At 46.1% G+C, this 16,177-nt stretch overlaps 1 protein-coding gene across 7 annotated transcripts in view; it reads left to right on the forward strand.

The window, feature by feature from the left end:
* FAM135B (family with sequence similarity 135 member B) overlaps positions 1–16,177 on the forward strand; it is a 264,335-nt gene that overhangs the window by 164,110 nt on the left and 84,048 nt on the right. For all 7 annotated transcript variants that reach the window (XM_070802404.1, XM_070802408.1, XM_070802409.1 and 4 more), the window contains 2 exons: positions 5,644–5,783; positions 11,387–11,457. In XM_070802404.1, the coding sequence (XP_070658505.1) occupies positions 5,644–5,783; positions 11,387–11,457 (211 nt within the window). The remainder of the gene's footprint in view (positions 1–5,643; positions 5,784–11,386; positions 11,458–16,177) is intronic.

Here is a 16,177-nt window from a genome sequence, read left to right on the forward strand (position 1 = left end):
TGACTCTTTGCAAACCCATGGACTGTAGCCCACCAGGCTCCTCTGTCCATGGGATTTTCTAAGCAAAACTACTGAACTGTGTTGCCATTTCCTTCTCCAGGGTATCTTCCCCACCCAGGGATCAAACCCAAGTCGCCTGCAGTGAAGGCAGATTCTTTACCTTCTGAGCTATGAGGGAAGCCCTAACTGGGAAATAGTGAAGGATAGGGAAGCCTGGCGAGCTGCAGACTTGGACACGCTTAGTGACTGAACAGCAACAACCACAGTGTAACATAGCCCTATGATCCTGAGTCCCTCCAAAGGAAGTGAAGAACTCTCATCCTCAAGGTCAAGTGAGAGTATCTTATTCTCTGGAGAAACAGTGACCATCTGGTTCAGGCGGCTTTTTTCTTCTGCCTGTTCTTTGAAACGGTTGGAAACAATAACGAAGCTTGGCTTCAGGGTTATTTTATATTATTATTATATCCCTTATTATAAAGAAGGGACTTTCTGTCCTTCCTGTTCCTAGAAATGGCCAGCAAATAATCTAATGTAAAGAGTCATCATCCTTGTCATCTTCATAATACCAGGAAATCTGTTGGGTTTTGAGGATTTCACAGTTAAACACACATTTCTTTAATCCTCGTCTCATCTGGACCTGACACTGATTGTGTCAAATAAGCAGGGCATGACTTTTGCCTCATTTAGCTCCTGTTTACTGTCCTGCCCAAGGCCGCACAGCAAGAAAGTAGCAGGGGTGAGTCTAGAACATCTCTGTTTGCTTTACTGAAGGAGAGCCTGTTCTAAGCCATAAAAAATTCAAGGTCATGACCTTGAGTTGTTCATAACCTTGAATTGTTCATAGTCGGACTTGGCTTTTACAACTTCCCTGAACTCTAATATTCTGGAAAGTTGTCCCACGTGAATGTGGCCTGGGTTACAAGAAATATCATGACAACTTCTTAGCATCTTTGTTTTCAAATAGCCTAGACCTCACCCAGACATCGTCAGGCCTGGAGGGTTGGGAGGGTTTCCCCCAGAGTTTTGACTGCTTAGCACAGACCTGATTCTCTGGGGGGCTCCTGTGTGCAGGCAGAGTCATGGCCATCTGCTTGGAATGGGAGAGGGAGCTCAGGCCACAAGCCAGTGCCCTTGAGAGCATCCTGGCTTGGACTCTGGGACAGAGGGTCTCTGCCAGATCAGCAGCACCTGTGCTTCGTAATCTGTGCTCTCGGAGCCATGTGGGGCTGGAGGGAGAGCTCTGCAGAGGGAAGGTGGTTGTTTGAGTTGTAGGCATTTAGAGGCACATAAATATGCAAAGTATTGATATCACTCATTTTTGGGGAAAAGAAATAGCAGAACCCAAAAGTGTTTTACTCTTGCTTTCTGGTTTGAAGTTCCAGATTGAACTATTTCCTTTGGACAGTGGGAGTCATTGGAAAGCTCCTCTCCTTCATCTACCTGCTCACTTGTTTCTACTCGTCTCCCCTCCCTTCTGTTCCCTTCTCTTGATCCACCCACCTTCTTTCCATCAATCTTGTTTTCCCTCAAAGTTCTAACTCTCCTTGTATATCCTCATCCATGATATTGATCCTGACATGTAAAAAATGAGACACATATTTGGGAAGACTCTAAGCTACATCTTCTCATTGGACCAGTGGTCTGGTCACCAAATATGCAAAAAGCAGTCTAAAGATAACCTCTAGGTCTATCCATGTTGCTGCAAACGGCATCGTTTCATCCTTTTTTATGGCTGAGTAATATTCCTTTGTAGTTTCTCTGGTGGTTCAGAGGTAGAGAATCCGCCTGCAATGCAGGAGATGAGGCTTTGATCTCTGGCTCAGGGATATTCCTTGGAGGAGGAAAAGGCAACCTAATCTAATATTGTTGGTGGGAAAATCCCATGGACAGAGGAACCTGGTAGGCCCAGTCCATGGAGATGCAAAGAGTTGAACCTGACTGAACATGCGTGAAATATTCCATTGTATATTTGTACCACATCTTCTTTATCCATTCCTCTGTTGATGGCCATCTAGGTTGCTTCTGTGACTTGGCAATAGTGAAATAAGTCAGAGAAAGACAAACATCATATAAAATCATTTATATATAGAATCTAATTAAAATGAGGCAAATGCACTTATTTATAAAACATAAACACAAATTTCGAAAACTAACTTATGGTTAACAAAGGTCAAACATGGCTGGGAGGGATAAATTAGGAGCCTGGGATTAATATTCACTACTATATATAGAATGGATAACCAGTGAGACCTACTGTTATAGCATGAGGAACTCAATATTCTGTACTAATCTATATGGGAAAAGAATCTGAAAAAGATGAATATATGTATATGTATAACAGAATCACTTTACTGTACACCTGAAACTAACACACTATTGTAAATCAACTATATTCCAACAGAATTAAGAAAAAAGTGAGTCAGAATATTTGAAATAACACTTGGGATATGCCAAGACATGTTCTTTTCACTAATGTAAAAAATATTAAAGTGTAGAAAGAGGAAATGAGCATCATTTCAACAACAACAAAAAACAGTTGAAAGAAAAAAGTGACTTTTACCCAGCAGCTGGGAAGGGGCAGCCTCCCAAAGTCTGAGCAAGGTCTTTCAGCACAGAGAGAGCGGGCACCACCTTTACCTCTGGGTGCCCAGTACCTGGTGCATGAGAGGGTGCAGAGCACCGGGTGTGAACGAGCACCCTCTGTCTGCCAAGGAAGGTTCCGTGAACTAGCAAGAGAGCCAATCATAGAAAATTCAGGAAGTGGCCTTGCAGAAAGTCAGGAAGAGGGAGCCAGGATAATGAGCAAGGTGTCCAAGTGTGGGTTGTCACTGTCGAAGAAGGGAGAATCCTGGTGGGAACAAAGCTGGCAGGCACTGTCACAGTGATGCCCACAAGCCCAGAGGGTGCCTTGTGATCAGTGAACCTTCCTTGGCAAGGAGGCACTTGTTTATGCCCTGGTTACTAGTGATGAGAAAATGCCACAGGTCCCACAGGGCATCAGAAATGCCTCATCCTGGGCTTAATGGGGCATCTTGGGATGTGAGGGTCTCCTGTAAATACTGCTAAGTCCTGTTTGTCAATCTGCTGAAAAATCAGAGGAGCTCATCTCACGTATGTAGCCACTGGAAATGCATTCAACAGAAAGGTGCTACGACTTTTCTCGAAACACAATTGAAAAATCATCCTCCTGTATTTTGCATGTCAGCCACGTGCCTGGTCTTCAGATCTTGATTTATTTTATCCTCTTTGGTCTACACTGATCACAGAAGGTCAATGTGTGGAGATGCCCATTTTTCACGTGGAAAGCTGCTCTTACAAGGAATGATGTCACTCGCCCAAGAAGGCAAGTGATTGAACTGTTTTGCTGGCTGTCCCTCCAGGTATTAGACGGCTCTGCGTTGCTCTGACCTTCAGAGTATTTACTCCATCCATCCTTGGGCATGATGTCAGTCTGACTTATAGATCAACCTGGCCTTGACAGTGATAGAGAAAGGTCTGGTGCAGCAAATAAAAACAGAAAGGCACTTGCACACAAGGATCATTTCTGTTTAAAAACCACATCAATTTGAATCCAATAGGTCTAAATAGGGCTGCATTGAGCCAGTAATTTTATTTCCTTCATGATGAAGTGCCAATCTGAGCGGCCGTGGAAACAATCTGGGATTTTACATTTCTTTTTTTCTCCCTCCTCTGAAGCAACAAGGCAGGTGTGCAGCGTCACTGCTCATGGGGTGGCGGCTGTGACCGTGTGTCCCTGTTTCGGAGGGACAGTTTGAGCCAGCTGGGGACATTGCACAAGGCACTCAAGCTGTTTCCCCTTGCTGGTTGAGCTCATTTTTAAAAACATTTTCTTGCTTCCTCTGGCAGTCACATTAGTTGTTTCTCAATAGAGCTTACCTTTTGCTAGGAAACGGGTGTGTTTAAAAATTAGGCATTTATTCATTTTGGGTTGCACTGAGTCTTTGTTGCTGCACGGGCTTCAGTTGTGGTGAGCGGAGGCTGCTCTGCATTGTGGTGCGCAGGCTTCTTATTGGGGTGGCTTCTCTTGGTGCAGAGCACAGGCTCTGGGTGTGCCGGCTCCAGTAGCTGCAGCAGGCTCGATAATCGCGGCGCTTGGGCTCTACAGCGTGGGCTCAGTAGTTGTGGCACGCGGGCCCCGTTGCTCCGTGGCATGTGGAATGCTCCCGGGCCAGGGGCCGAGCCCGTGCCCCCTGCATTGGCAGGCAGACTCCCACCCACTGTGCCACCAGGGAAGTCTGAAATGGGAGCATTTTGCTCATTCACCGGAGACTTCTCTTCCCGGATGTTATACATAGACCTGAGGATGGGTCCACACAGCACCTCCTCCTGTAGCAACCGATGGGACACCTGCCTCCTCCTCTTTGCACCTTGGTCTCTTCATCTGTGATGAGGACTTACCCTAGCAATTTTCTATAAGGACTAAGGAAAGAAACACATTTAAAAAATATGTTGGAAGCTGTGAAATACCACTTGTTTGGCCATTATTATGAATGCATAATGATTACTTTATATAAATATTAATATTATTGATTTTAGAAGATTTCTAGATTTTTCTAACTGTGCAGTTTAAGTGATTTGGAGGAATTCACCCATTTTTCTCTCCATAGTAATCCTGATCAATGGACACAGGAAGATCCTGAAATTCAATTTAACTCTGAGTCAGTGTTTAGGGATTAGGGTACATTTAGAACCCATTCTAGTATTCTTGCCTGGGAATCCCATGAACAGAGTAGCCTGTGTAGGGTCATAGACAGAGGAGCCTGTATAGGGTCATGGACAGAGGAGCTTGTATAGGATCACCAAGAGTCGGACACGATTGAGCACGCACGCACAGAATGTATCAGAGGACATGAAGTTGAACAGATTCCTTAATAAACTGGATATCTAGTATAATGAGAATTAACACATTTATCTAAAATGAAAGACAGATTATCCTTCATATCTTGTGTGGTATGAAAGCCACATTTTCAGGAGAGAGAGATTCTGTGGGCACTAGGGCATCTCTGGAGAAGGGAGGGCAATTTCTGTCTTTATCTCTGTGTTATTATCTCTCGGAGAGGGGGATTAAGGAAGACATTATGGAAGAAGGGGTGTGTAAGCAAGAGAAGAATTTCACAGGTACTAATTTCTAGCCAGGGGCTTCCCTGGTGACTCAGATGGTAAAGAATTTGCCTGCAATGTGAGAGACCCAAGTTTGATCCCAGCATTGAGAAGATCCCCTGGAGAAGGGAATGGCAGCCCACTCCAATGTTCTTGCCTGGAGAATTCCATGGGCAGAGGAGCCTGGCAGGTTGCTGTCCATAGGGTTGCACAGAGTTGGACACAACTGAGCCACTAACACTTTCTCACTTTCACTGTCCAGCCAAGGAGCGTTGCCCAAGTGATGGCAAGTGATTTAGCTAAGATCTCATGACTTACAAAGGCTTGAACAATGTTCTTTCTGACATTTGGTGACCATAAATCTTCCATGATGGAGTCGTGTTCATCTGTAGACCTTGGTCTTTGGGAATTGAAATGCAGTTTGGGGCCACTGCTTTCCTTGAGCTGGACTGATAGCCCAAAAGGCTGAGGATCCAGGGCAGGACGGGAGTTCATGGGCTTCTACCGGTTCTTGTTTTGTAGACAGCAGCAGCCCACACTCAGCCTGCGTCCACGACAGCACCTTGCGCAGCCGGGTCTTCCAGATCTTATACAGGAACGAGGAGGTGCCCATCAATGATGCCGTGATCTTCCGAGCTCATCTGCTCTTAGACGGTGAAAGGGTAAGTCCTGAGCCTACCACCAGCCACAAGTGCTGAGTCCTCCTGTGCCTTTTGTACCCATTGCTAGGAGCCTGCCAAGGTGCTTCAGTTACACTGACTCTTTGCAACCGTATGGACTGTAGTCCGCCAGGCTCCTCTGTCCATGGGATTCTCCAGGCAAGAATACTGGAGTGGGTTGCCATGCCTTCCTCCAGGGGAATCTTCCTGACCCAGGGATCAAACCCATGTCTCTTATGTTTCCTTTATTGGCAGGTGATTTATTTACCACTGTGCCACCTGGGAAACCCCATTGCTAGGAGAATGGGGCGCAAAGAAGATGCTCTGGGTTTGTTCTGAAATCTGACAGATCAGGACTTGGGATTTTAGAGCATTCCTGCACTTCCTGATTTAGCCAGTTTTGTACTCATGCTTTTGTTCGTTTACTTGCTTGTTTCATGTTCCAAGTGAATCCTGTTGACTAACTTGCTGGGTCTCTGTCAGTGGGTCAATCAGTAAGTGTTTGCTGAGTACCTACTTTGTGAAGGGATGTGGGGCAGGCCCTCAGATGATGAGAAAGCCTGAAGAAGGCACCAGGAGTACTCCCTCAAAGGATGGATGCTTCATCAGAAAAAAGACATACAGACAGGCACTGGGAGCTGGAAAAGACTCTTGAGAGTCCCTTAGACTGCAAGGAGATCAAACCAGTCAATCCTAAGGGGAATCAACCCTGAATATTCATGGGAAGGACTGATGCTGAAGCTGAAAGTCCAATACTTTGGCCACCTAAAGTGAAGAGCTGACTTATTGGAAAAACCCCTGATGTTGGGAAAGACTGAAGGCAAAAGGAGAAAGGGGTAGGAGAGGATGAGATGGTTAGATAGCATCACTGACTCAATGGACATGAATTTGAGCAATCTCCAAGTGACAGCGAAGGACAGAGGAGCCTAGCGTGCCACCGTCCATGGGTTGCAGAGTCAGACACGACTTAGCGACTGAACAGCAACTAGTAGCTGAGATGCACGTGCTGCTGCATCTGCAGATGAGCACAGGGCACGGAGGATGGAGGGGAACTCTGCAGGGAGACACTGATGCCTTCACAAAGAAGCTGGCTTTGATATGCCAGGACTAAGACTTCCTCAGACCAAGAGAAAGATGAAGGGCATCCCATACAGGGGAACAGTATGAGTCAAAGCCCAGAGGCCTTGGAGCCAGGCATCCCTGGAGAGGGTGCCACTAGAACAGAGGCCCTGAGGTAGGGATGGGGAGGTAGTGAGGAATCCTGCCGTTCCTAAACCCCAAGGTACCCAACCATCATCACTGGTTGCTTTCCTTACGTTCTCCCCACACCTTTGTAAATCAACTCTGTTTAATGAACTGAATCCATCATCTACTTCTTTCCTGGACTCTGGTGGGTACAGGCCATTTAGGAAAAGATAACTGGAGGTGGTTTTGGGGGCTCAGGGACTCCTGGTTAGGCTGCATGCCCAAGCTCAGCTTCCCCGAATTCTACTAAGAGAAGGTCACTTGACTTCTCATGGGCCCTTGTCCTTTGGCACATTTATCTCAGAGAGCTTCATGGACAGAATGGTTATGATTGGAGGCTGGGTTTTGGACATGACTCAGGTCTCTCAGTCATTATTCCATCTGAATTCCATCAGACTCTCTTTCCTGCCCCTATGAGTTCAAATCTTTTCAAGGTTTGCACTCAACACTCGAGTTGAGATCACATGAGGTCGCCACAAGCCAAGTTCTGAGCATGAACAGGGCATGTTTGCCAGCACTTAGTCCTGTGTTCATTTTGTACAAGACGTTGTTCCTATGGAACACTGTGTTTTCTTCTGTGTGGAAAGTCACTTATCTTTACTAGCTAATAATTTATTATTGTGTTGGGGTTAATCTTTATGGCAGCAAACAGTGTTATCATTAATCATTGCATCTGGATGAGTGACAATTAGAGTTAATTAGATACGTTCATAAAAGCTGTATCTCTGGAATGGATGTGTTAGCTCTAGGGAGTGTCTGTTTATCGTAGCCAAAGCATTGCGTATGGCCAGGAGGCCAGAGTTCATGGTCACACATGCACACAGTCCTGGGTGTGAGCAGTAGGCATATGCAGTGCTGACACAGGCAGCACACAATTTCCTGTGCTATGGTAAGTGCAGAATGGCCTTTCTTCACACACTTTTATGTGCTTTTTCTTGCATAGTTACACAAAAGCAGTGATCTATGGAGTAAGAGTGGGCTTCCCCGCTGAGTGGGCACAGTGGTAAAGAATCTGCCTGCAGTACAGGAGCCACTGGAGACTCGGGTTCAACCTTTGGGTTGGGAAGATCCCCTGGAGGAGGACATGGCAACCCACTCCAGTATTCCTGCTTGCGGAATCCCAGGGACAGAGGAGCCTGGTGGGCTACAGTCCATGGGGTTGCAAAAGAATTAGAACGACTTAGCAACTTAGCATGTAGGCAAGGAGTGTAAACATAATCATTTTACCCCCAATTTGCAGATGAAAAACAAGCTTAGGTTGGTTGGCCCAAGGTCACACAAATGCTAAAAGACAGAGCAAGATCTGCACCCATGTAACTTGGCTTCCAAAGCTGCTTTCTTATCCCCTCAGCTGTGGTACAGCTCAGAAAAGAGGTTCATAAGGGAAGAGAAGACACAAGAATTACTATTATAAGTGGAGTTGAAATCAGTTACCTTAAACTGTACAACCCACAACACAGGTTAGGCTGAGGGAGAAGACTGAAGAAGTGAGAAACCCTTGACTAAATCTGGACTTTGGACCCACTAACTAGTTAAGCCTTGGAAGTGACTTTCCTACACTGAGTCTCAATTTCTTCATTTGTAACTGGGGAAAATATGTCTTATTTCAGTTATTCCCACATTAAATAAGATAGTGTATGGCAGTGGTATGTGTCCTATATAGTGTCGCTACAGAGTAACCCTTCTGTAAATCCTGGCTAGGTTATTGTTTCTATTACAGTATAAAACAGTAGAAAGTCACCCACCTGGGAGGTTGGCATTAACAGATGCAAGCTACTATATATAGGGTGGATAAACCACAAGGTCCTGCTGTATAGCACAGAGAACTATTTCAATAAGCTATGATAAACTGTAATGAAAAAAATGTAAAAAAAGAATGTATACGTATACACATTCTTTTTTATAGTTTTTACTTATATTGTACTTACATATTCTTTAACATATATGTATGTACTATAACATTCTTTTAAAACGTTTTTATGTTCTTTATATATTATGCATATATACACACACATATTTTATATATATATACACACACACATGACTGAATCACTTTGCTAAGTAGCAGAAATTAACACAACATTGTAAGTCAGCTCTTCTTCAATTAAACAAAAAAAACACCCTTGAAAGGAAGCCATCTCTTTAACCAGAATAAGGCAGGGCAATGGAAAAGCAAGTTTGTGTGTGTGTGTGTGTGTGTGTGTGTGTGTGTGTGTGTGCGCGCGCGCGCGAGCGCATGCGCATGTGAGAGTGTGTATTTGGAGAGAGAGGCAGGTAATGAAGAAATGAGAGAAGTGAATGGTTCAAGAAACCAGTGACTGCCTTCTGGAGCATCTTGCAATTAAAGATGTATTGGGACCTCAGTGAAGTCATAGCCAGGCTCCATCTAGTGACAGCTGATCCTGCTCCTAAATTTCTCTCTTTGCTCCAAAGAGCCTTGCAGCAAGTTTAAAACTGGAGCCTACAGTGAATTTTTGTTCAGTAGACAAATGCATGCTCGGAGGTGGTTAGGAGGGCTGGTTTTGCCAGTCTCACTCCCCAGGGGCTGGTGACAAGAGGCTGAGTTGCTTGGGTTTTGTGTATAAAGCGGGGTGCATGATTATGCAAAACAAAGCTAAGAGGAAGTTATTCATAGCTCTCAGATTCAGCAAAATGTGAACTTTGAAATGCTTAGATTTTTTTTTCACAAATTTTAAAACCCTGGGAAGCTAAAGATAAATTTCATCCATATGTCTCTGCCTAAGTTATGCTTAACCAGGAACATGCTTCCGAAGAGGCTTTTGGGTAGGAGACTTCCATCCCTGCAGAATGAGGGCATTCTTGTAAAGAAACAGAATCTAGAGGTGGGGGTGGAGAAGAAACACATTTATTCATGAATGCTCTTCACATGGGGGGCATTTTTCCTGGAGCTGTGGATCCAGAATGGATTAAGCCTAGTCTGTCCCTTAATGATATCAGATTACAGGGGACACTAGGCAAGAAAGTGGCCAGAGGGGTTTAGCCACAGGCAGATGGAGTTTCTCAGTGAGTCCCCTGAGCCAAGTGGAGCTTCTGAATGCCAGCTCAGCGTGGCCAGATCCGGGGATTGTTTTTTCAGAAGCTGGAAACCTGCGATGGAAATGTGAAAACTGCCTGATTCCTAAGTGTTTTCTGCTTGTTCAAAACACAGTAAGAAATGTGATGAGGACTAAACAGAAGGTGTCCGCAGCTAACATTGTTGTTGTTCAGTCGCTAAGTCATGTCTGACTCTTGGCAAACCCATGGACTGCAGCACACCAGTCTCCTCCGTCCTCCCCTATCTCCTGGAGTCTGCTCAAATTCATGTCCATTGAGAAGTTAATATTGGGTTGGCTAGAAAGTTCGTTTGGGTTTTTATGTACCATGTTATGAACTTCTTGGCCAACCTGATATTTGTCTCATGGGCTTGTAACCCCAAAGTTATAAAGCTGAGACGATTTTATAGGAAGCATTGAATGCTAAGATAGAAAACAACAACAACATGGTCTTGCGGTTCATGGAGGAGAATGGTCCCATCCGGCCTGAGGGTGAGGAGGAGGTGACCCCTGTCCCAGGCATGTGGTACTCACCTGGGTTTCCTGAATGGGGGCATCAGTGAGATCTGGTTTTTAGCAAGTGACTCCTGGGGTCACCATCTTTTAGGTGTGCGTGAGAAGTTGGCAAGTAGAACAAATAGGTTCCCGTGCTAGTCAAAGAATACGGTGTTTTAAAAGCTGAGAATGGAAACAGTCACAGGTAGGATGTGAAATGCTGAAGTGTCTGAAAGCATAAAAGGCTACATGTAATGGATTGCAAGACAAAAGTGCAGGGTCCGCTTTCTTGTGAAGCTGAGTTGCCTTGGGAAGTGACTTTATTTCCTTCTCTGAACCTGAAGGATAGTGCCAGCCCCTCGAAGGCGCCACAAGTAATGCCACCTCCATCATTTTCCCATCTCTAGCCAAGTGGGGTTTCCTCTGTGGAAATTCCCTGCTTTCACCTTTCCAAAGCAGGTGCCAAAGAACCCTTCACCTCTGCTTCTGAAGATTCCAGATCAAATCTCTTTGGGAAATAAGTTTCTCAACAGTCCTGCAAGCTAGAAAACTGACTTAACATTTATTTTCCTGTAAACTGACTTTTCCTGAAATCTGACTGCATAAATCCCTTCCATTTTCCATGTAATATGGACTCCCTGTGCCATCAGAATTCCATAGAACATGGAAATTCTGCTTTACACATAAATGATATTTATTTTGCAATGAGCTTATTATTATTATTATTATTTAACTTTGGGAAATTGACCACCTCAGTGTTTTCTCTCAACCAGATCTGACTCCTGCAATCCTTAAACGTTGTTTCTCTTCCAGGTGGAAGAAGCGGTAAGTGAAGTTGATTTCCAGCTCAAGGTGGATTTGCACTTTACGGACAGTGAACAACAGTGAGTGTCCTTGGAATCCTTCAAGCGTGATGGTACAATTCCCTCTGCTGAGCCCTTCTCCAGCTCTAGGGTATCTTGATAGCCATGAACCTCAGAACCTCGCTTAGAAACCTGGTTCCTGATCAGCTGAAGAAACGTGGACAAGCAATATCTATGTGGTCATTTCAAGCTGCGTGCCTTTTAGGCAGCTTGCTCAGTGGCTGCAGACACCGACAACTCCTGACTTCCCAGCTTTATTCACTAGCACCTTATCTCCAGCACTCACCCCCATACACTTGCAATGCAGTATTAATTAGGTCTTTAGATGATTAACCCTGCTGCTGCTGCTGCTGCTAAGTCGCTTCAGTCATGTACAGCTCTGTGTGACCCCATAGACAGCAGCCCAACCAGGCTGACCTGTCCCTGGGATTCTCAAGGCAAGAACACTGGAGTGGGTTGCCATTTCCTTCTCCAATGCATGAAAGCGAAGAGTGAAAGTGAAGTCACTCAGTTGTGTCCTACTCTTAGTGACCCCATGAACTGCAGCTCACCAGGCTCCTCCATCCATGGGATTTTCCAGGCAAGAGTACTGGAGTGGGGTGCCATTGCCTTCTCCGATGATTGACCCTATAAGCCTATAAACCTCAAGGCCCCTTCTGCATCAGAGGAGATTCTGCCTGGATCCTCATCTTTACACTGAATTTTTGCTCTTATGTTTCAACTCTGAAAATCCACTGATGTATAACCTACTGATTCAGTAAGGAAGCAACCCTCCTTTTTCTCATAACTGCTTCCTTTAAGCTTGTTCTGTGGCCTCTTCCTTCTACCCTAGGGGTGAAACAGTCATGTCACAGCCTGTTCTTTCATGTCATAAATAGTTCTTTTTTCAGGTATGAAAAAGTCCATTCCCAATGGGGAATGATCCCAACGATTATTGGGATCGGCACTGCCTCTTGGCTCCACTGCACCCCAGCTCCGAGATTTCTCAGGGTGGGAAACTCCCACTATAGCAAAAGGGTTTGTGGAGCCTCTTTTACAGCTTCCTGTTTCCTTCCGCCCGGGTTGTGTGGGCCTCTCAGGGTCAGGCACAGAGACGAGGGAGGAGATTGCAGATGGCGCTGGGAGTCATGCTTCATGGGTTCAGTTGCAGGCAGGACGCTTCACAGGGTAGATGCTGGATCACTGCTTTATCTACTCTCGGGGTGTGCTTGTGAGTCCTTGGAGCTAGGCCCTTTAGCTGGTTCCCCTCTCCTCCAACCCCTGCAGTTCTTTGAAATAATGATGCCTCTTATGGTTGGGTCGTTCACTCCTTGCCAGAAGCTCTTTTGGCAGATTCTTCTCTGGGGACTTCACATCTGGCTCTTGGATAATGACCACAGCACTTTCATCCTCATCTCACGCTGGTGGGGACTCCCACCCCGTTGCGGTTCACTCTTCTTTGGCCTTCCCAGCTACCCTCAGCTTCTTTCCTGAGGACCTTTGCAGGATACGTCAGGCACCAGGACCTGTGTTCCTTCTATTCTAGGGGACACAGGGCATGCCCCCTTGAAGACTCCCCTGATTAGGCTTAAGGTGAAGATGGAGGTGCTTCTTTTCCATTGGTTTTATTAGCACAATGTCAGCACAGTCTGACCACTTGATGCAAATTAATCCTCGCTTCTGAACCCCACAACCTCTTCAGCAAATGCTTCGCCTTCTCCAGTGGGGAATAGGAGATCAGGTGGCCAAGGGGCTGATGCCAGTGGAACGATTCCCAAACCCTTCAAATTTCAGAGTCCCTGTTAGAGCTTTGCTTCCTTTCTTAAGGACTGTCCCATCCCTGAGATGTGTCTGATTGTTAAGGGAGTTTTCATAACATGGGGTGTTGAATCAGAGGGACCATTTCTAAAATGTTAGAAACCTGACTATGTCTCTGCTTTGAGAATAGACACCTGCTGATGTGTATGTAGATGGTAATGCCTCATGGCTTGGCTGGCAGGAGGATCTGTCCATGGGCCTGCCACTGGATCTGTGCTCAGCATCACAGATTCCTCACGCTTGTCTTTATCTGCACCCCAAGCCCTTCTGGCCACCTGCTTCTCTCATCACTTCTGCTTACCTTTTGGAGGGGTTGTGGATGCTTGAGAAATCTTACCTTCCTCACCCCATCCCCAGGACTTATTGTTCTAGCACCATGTGGAACTCAGAAGCCCCATATGAAGCTGGCCTTCTTTCTAAGCTATAAACTCAGAAGTGAAGTCCTTGTCTCTATTGTTCTCATGTTCCCTCTCAACAATCTAGGATTTCTATCATTCACTCACTTTATTAATTTCATTAGGACTCCCTGATCTATATTCTTACGCCTCTTCCTTCAGAGGTGTTCATCCATTTCTCCCTGGCACACATTTCCACTGGATCACAGAACCTTGTCATTGATCCTAAACTCAGCCTAGAAGTCTTCCCCTACCCAGCCCTCCAGGGTGGGAAATGATCAGGTATGCGAGATACAATAAACGTGCCTTATTACCATCAGAATAGTAGTTAACAGAGAGGCTACGTGCGTGCTGGGGACTGGCCCAAAGCAAATGTAACTCAGCAATGGGCTCTGAGCTCATTGACCATGAGACACTGGGTACATTCCGGCAGTTTTCTAAATCTCAGTAGTCTCGTTTATAAGACAGGCTTCATTACCGGTTCTGTACCTCACAGGTCTGTTATGAGGATTAAGAGAGGGAATATCCAAGCCGGGCCAAGCGCGTGGCCCAGGGATCAGTGCCGTCTTCCTCTCTGTGGCTTCCTAGATGTGTGTGGCGCAAGTTTCCATGGGTCACTTCCTCCCTATAGCACAAAGTACTTAATAACCATCAGAGCGGAGTGTTTCCTTGGAGTATAAGATTAGCTAAGAGGAACAGGAAGCCAGAGGCCGGGCAGGACTTGAAAATGCCATATTTTTTAATTTTCATAAATTGGGTTTAGGAATGACAAAGCATCTCTATTACATCCTGGGGGTAGACTTCAGGCTTTGAAACATGACCCAGGCAGTCAGCTTCTTTTGGATCCATTTAGGCCTGAGCAGGATCAAAACAGAGGAGCATGCCAGGTGATGTCAGGGGCGCAAGGGCTCTGAATGTCCACCCTGTCCAGTGGTTCTCAGTGTAGATGGGATGATTGTGTCCCCCAGGGGAATTTGGCCAAATCTGGAGACATTTTCTCATTATTAAATTTTTTTTTTTCACATTTTAATTTTTTGGCTGTGCCATACAGCGTGGATGCAAGACCTTAGTTCCCTGAGCAGGGATCGAACCCAAACCCATGCCCCTGCATTGGGAGCTCAGAGTCTTAACCACTGGACGGCCAGGAGGGCCCTCTGGGGACATTTTTGATTGTCACTCTGGGCAGGGGGTGGGTGCTCCTGGCTTCTAGTGGGTGGGATCCAGGGATAGTCCTAAACATCCCATGATGCATAGATTGCACCCCACTCGCCAGCAGAGCATTGTTCAGCTCCCAAGGGTCTGTATCATTGAGGCTGGGAAACCTGCTCTAGCCTGACCTTGCATTTGAAACTGCTGCTCTACCAAGAGCCATGACTCTGTGCTTGCACAGGGATGGGGGCCTCACTTCTCCCCGAAAGATCCCACCCTGTCCTGGGCAGTCCTGCCTATCAGGACATTCCTCTTTACTTCAAGGGACAGGTCACCCCTGTGTGCCTTCCCTTAGTTGCTCTCAGGCTCAGTCCTTGAGGCTACACATGAAAGACCTCAGCTGGACACACACGGCTCTTCACGCCATCTCTTCCCCTCCAGTTAAACACCAGGGCCCTTTCTCTGTTTTGTGTTTGTTTGATTTTCTTCTCAATGCCATCCAGTTCATCTCTGTTTTCTCCCACCTTGTCGTTTTGTTGTTCTTTCGCTCAGTTGTGTCTGACTCTTTGCAGCCCCATCGGCTGCAGCATACCAAGCTTCCCTGTCCTTCCTCTCTCCTGAAGTTTGCTCAGACTCCTGTCCATTAAGTCAGTGATGCCATCCAACCATCTCACCCTCTGTCACCCGCCTTCTCCTCTTGCCCTCAATCTTTCCCAGCCTTAGGGTGGGAAAGATTGAAGGCAGTTCAGTCCTTTCCTATATTGAGACCCCCCCCCCTCCCCCCCCGCCAAATAACTGAATTCTGTCTCCATCAGTTACAAAACACGAGAGAGGAGGTATGGGGAATCCTGGATGAAACTGATCAGACTCGATTGCTCTTCGGAGGTCATTTATTCATTCAGTCACATATCCCTTTTGATAAACAAATATCTGACTGATTTCTGATGTGTGCCCAATTCTGTGTTTGGTGTTAGGGATTCAACAGTGAATTAGTCACAGTTCTTGCCTTTAAGAGGTAGGACTCTTGCAGAAAACACAGTGGTAGCAAGGAAGTGCTGTGCTGGGGGCCCATGGGGGAAACACAAGAGCACGCTGGGACATGGGAGTCCAGGAGGGCTTCACTGTTGAGCCTGGAAAAGCATCTGGGCATCTTTTCATCACTGCAAGGTGAGCTCGGCATCCGTGATAGCAGAGTGTGAGCCCAGCTCTGCCACATAGCAGCTGTGTGAGGTCCCGGGGGTTGCTTTCCATCTCTGAGCCTCGGTTGCTTCATTTTTCCATCATGGCAAAAAAGTTTTTACCTGGCAGAGTTATTTGCAGGGAGGGATTGGATAAGCCAATGGGTGCACAGTGTTTGTGTGTGGGCAAGGTTGCCATGGGACTCTCCTGGAGGCAGGGAT

Source organism: Bos indicus, chromosome 14 (assembly GCF_029378745.1).
Source record: "Bos indicus isolate NIAB-ARS_2022 breed Sahiwal x Tharparkar chromosome 14, NIAB-ARS_B.indTharparkar_mat_pri_1.0, whole genome shotgun sequence".
Classification (NCBI taxonomy): domain Eukaryota; kingdom Metazoa; phylum Chordata; class Mammalia; order Artiodactyla; family Bovidae; genus Bos; species Bos indicus.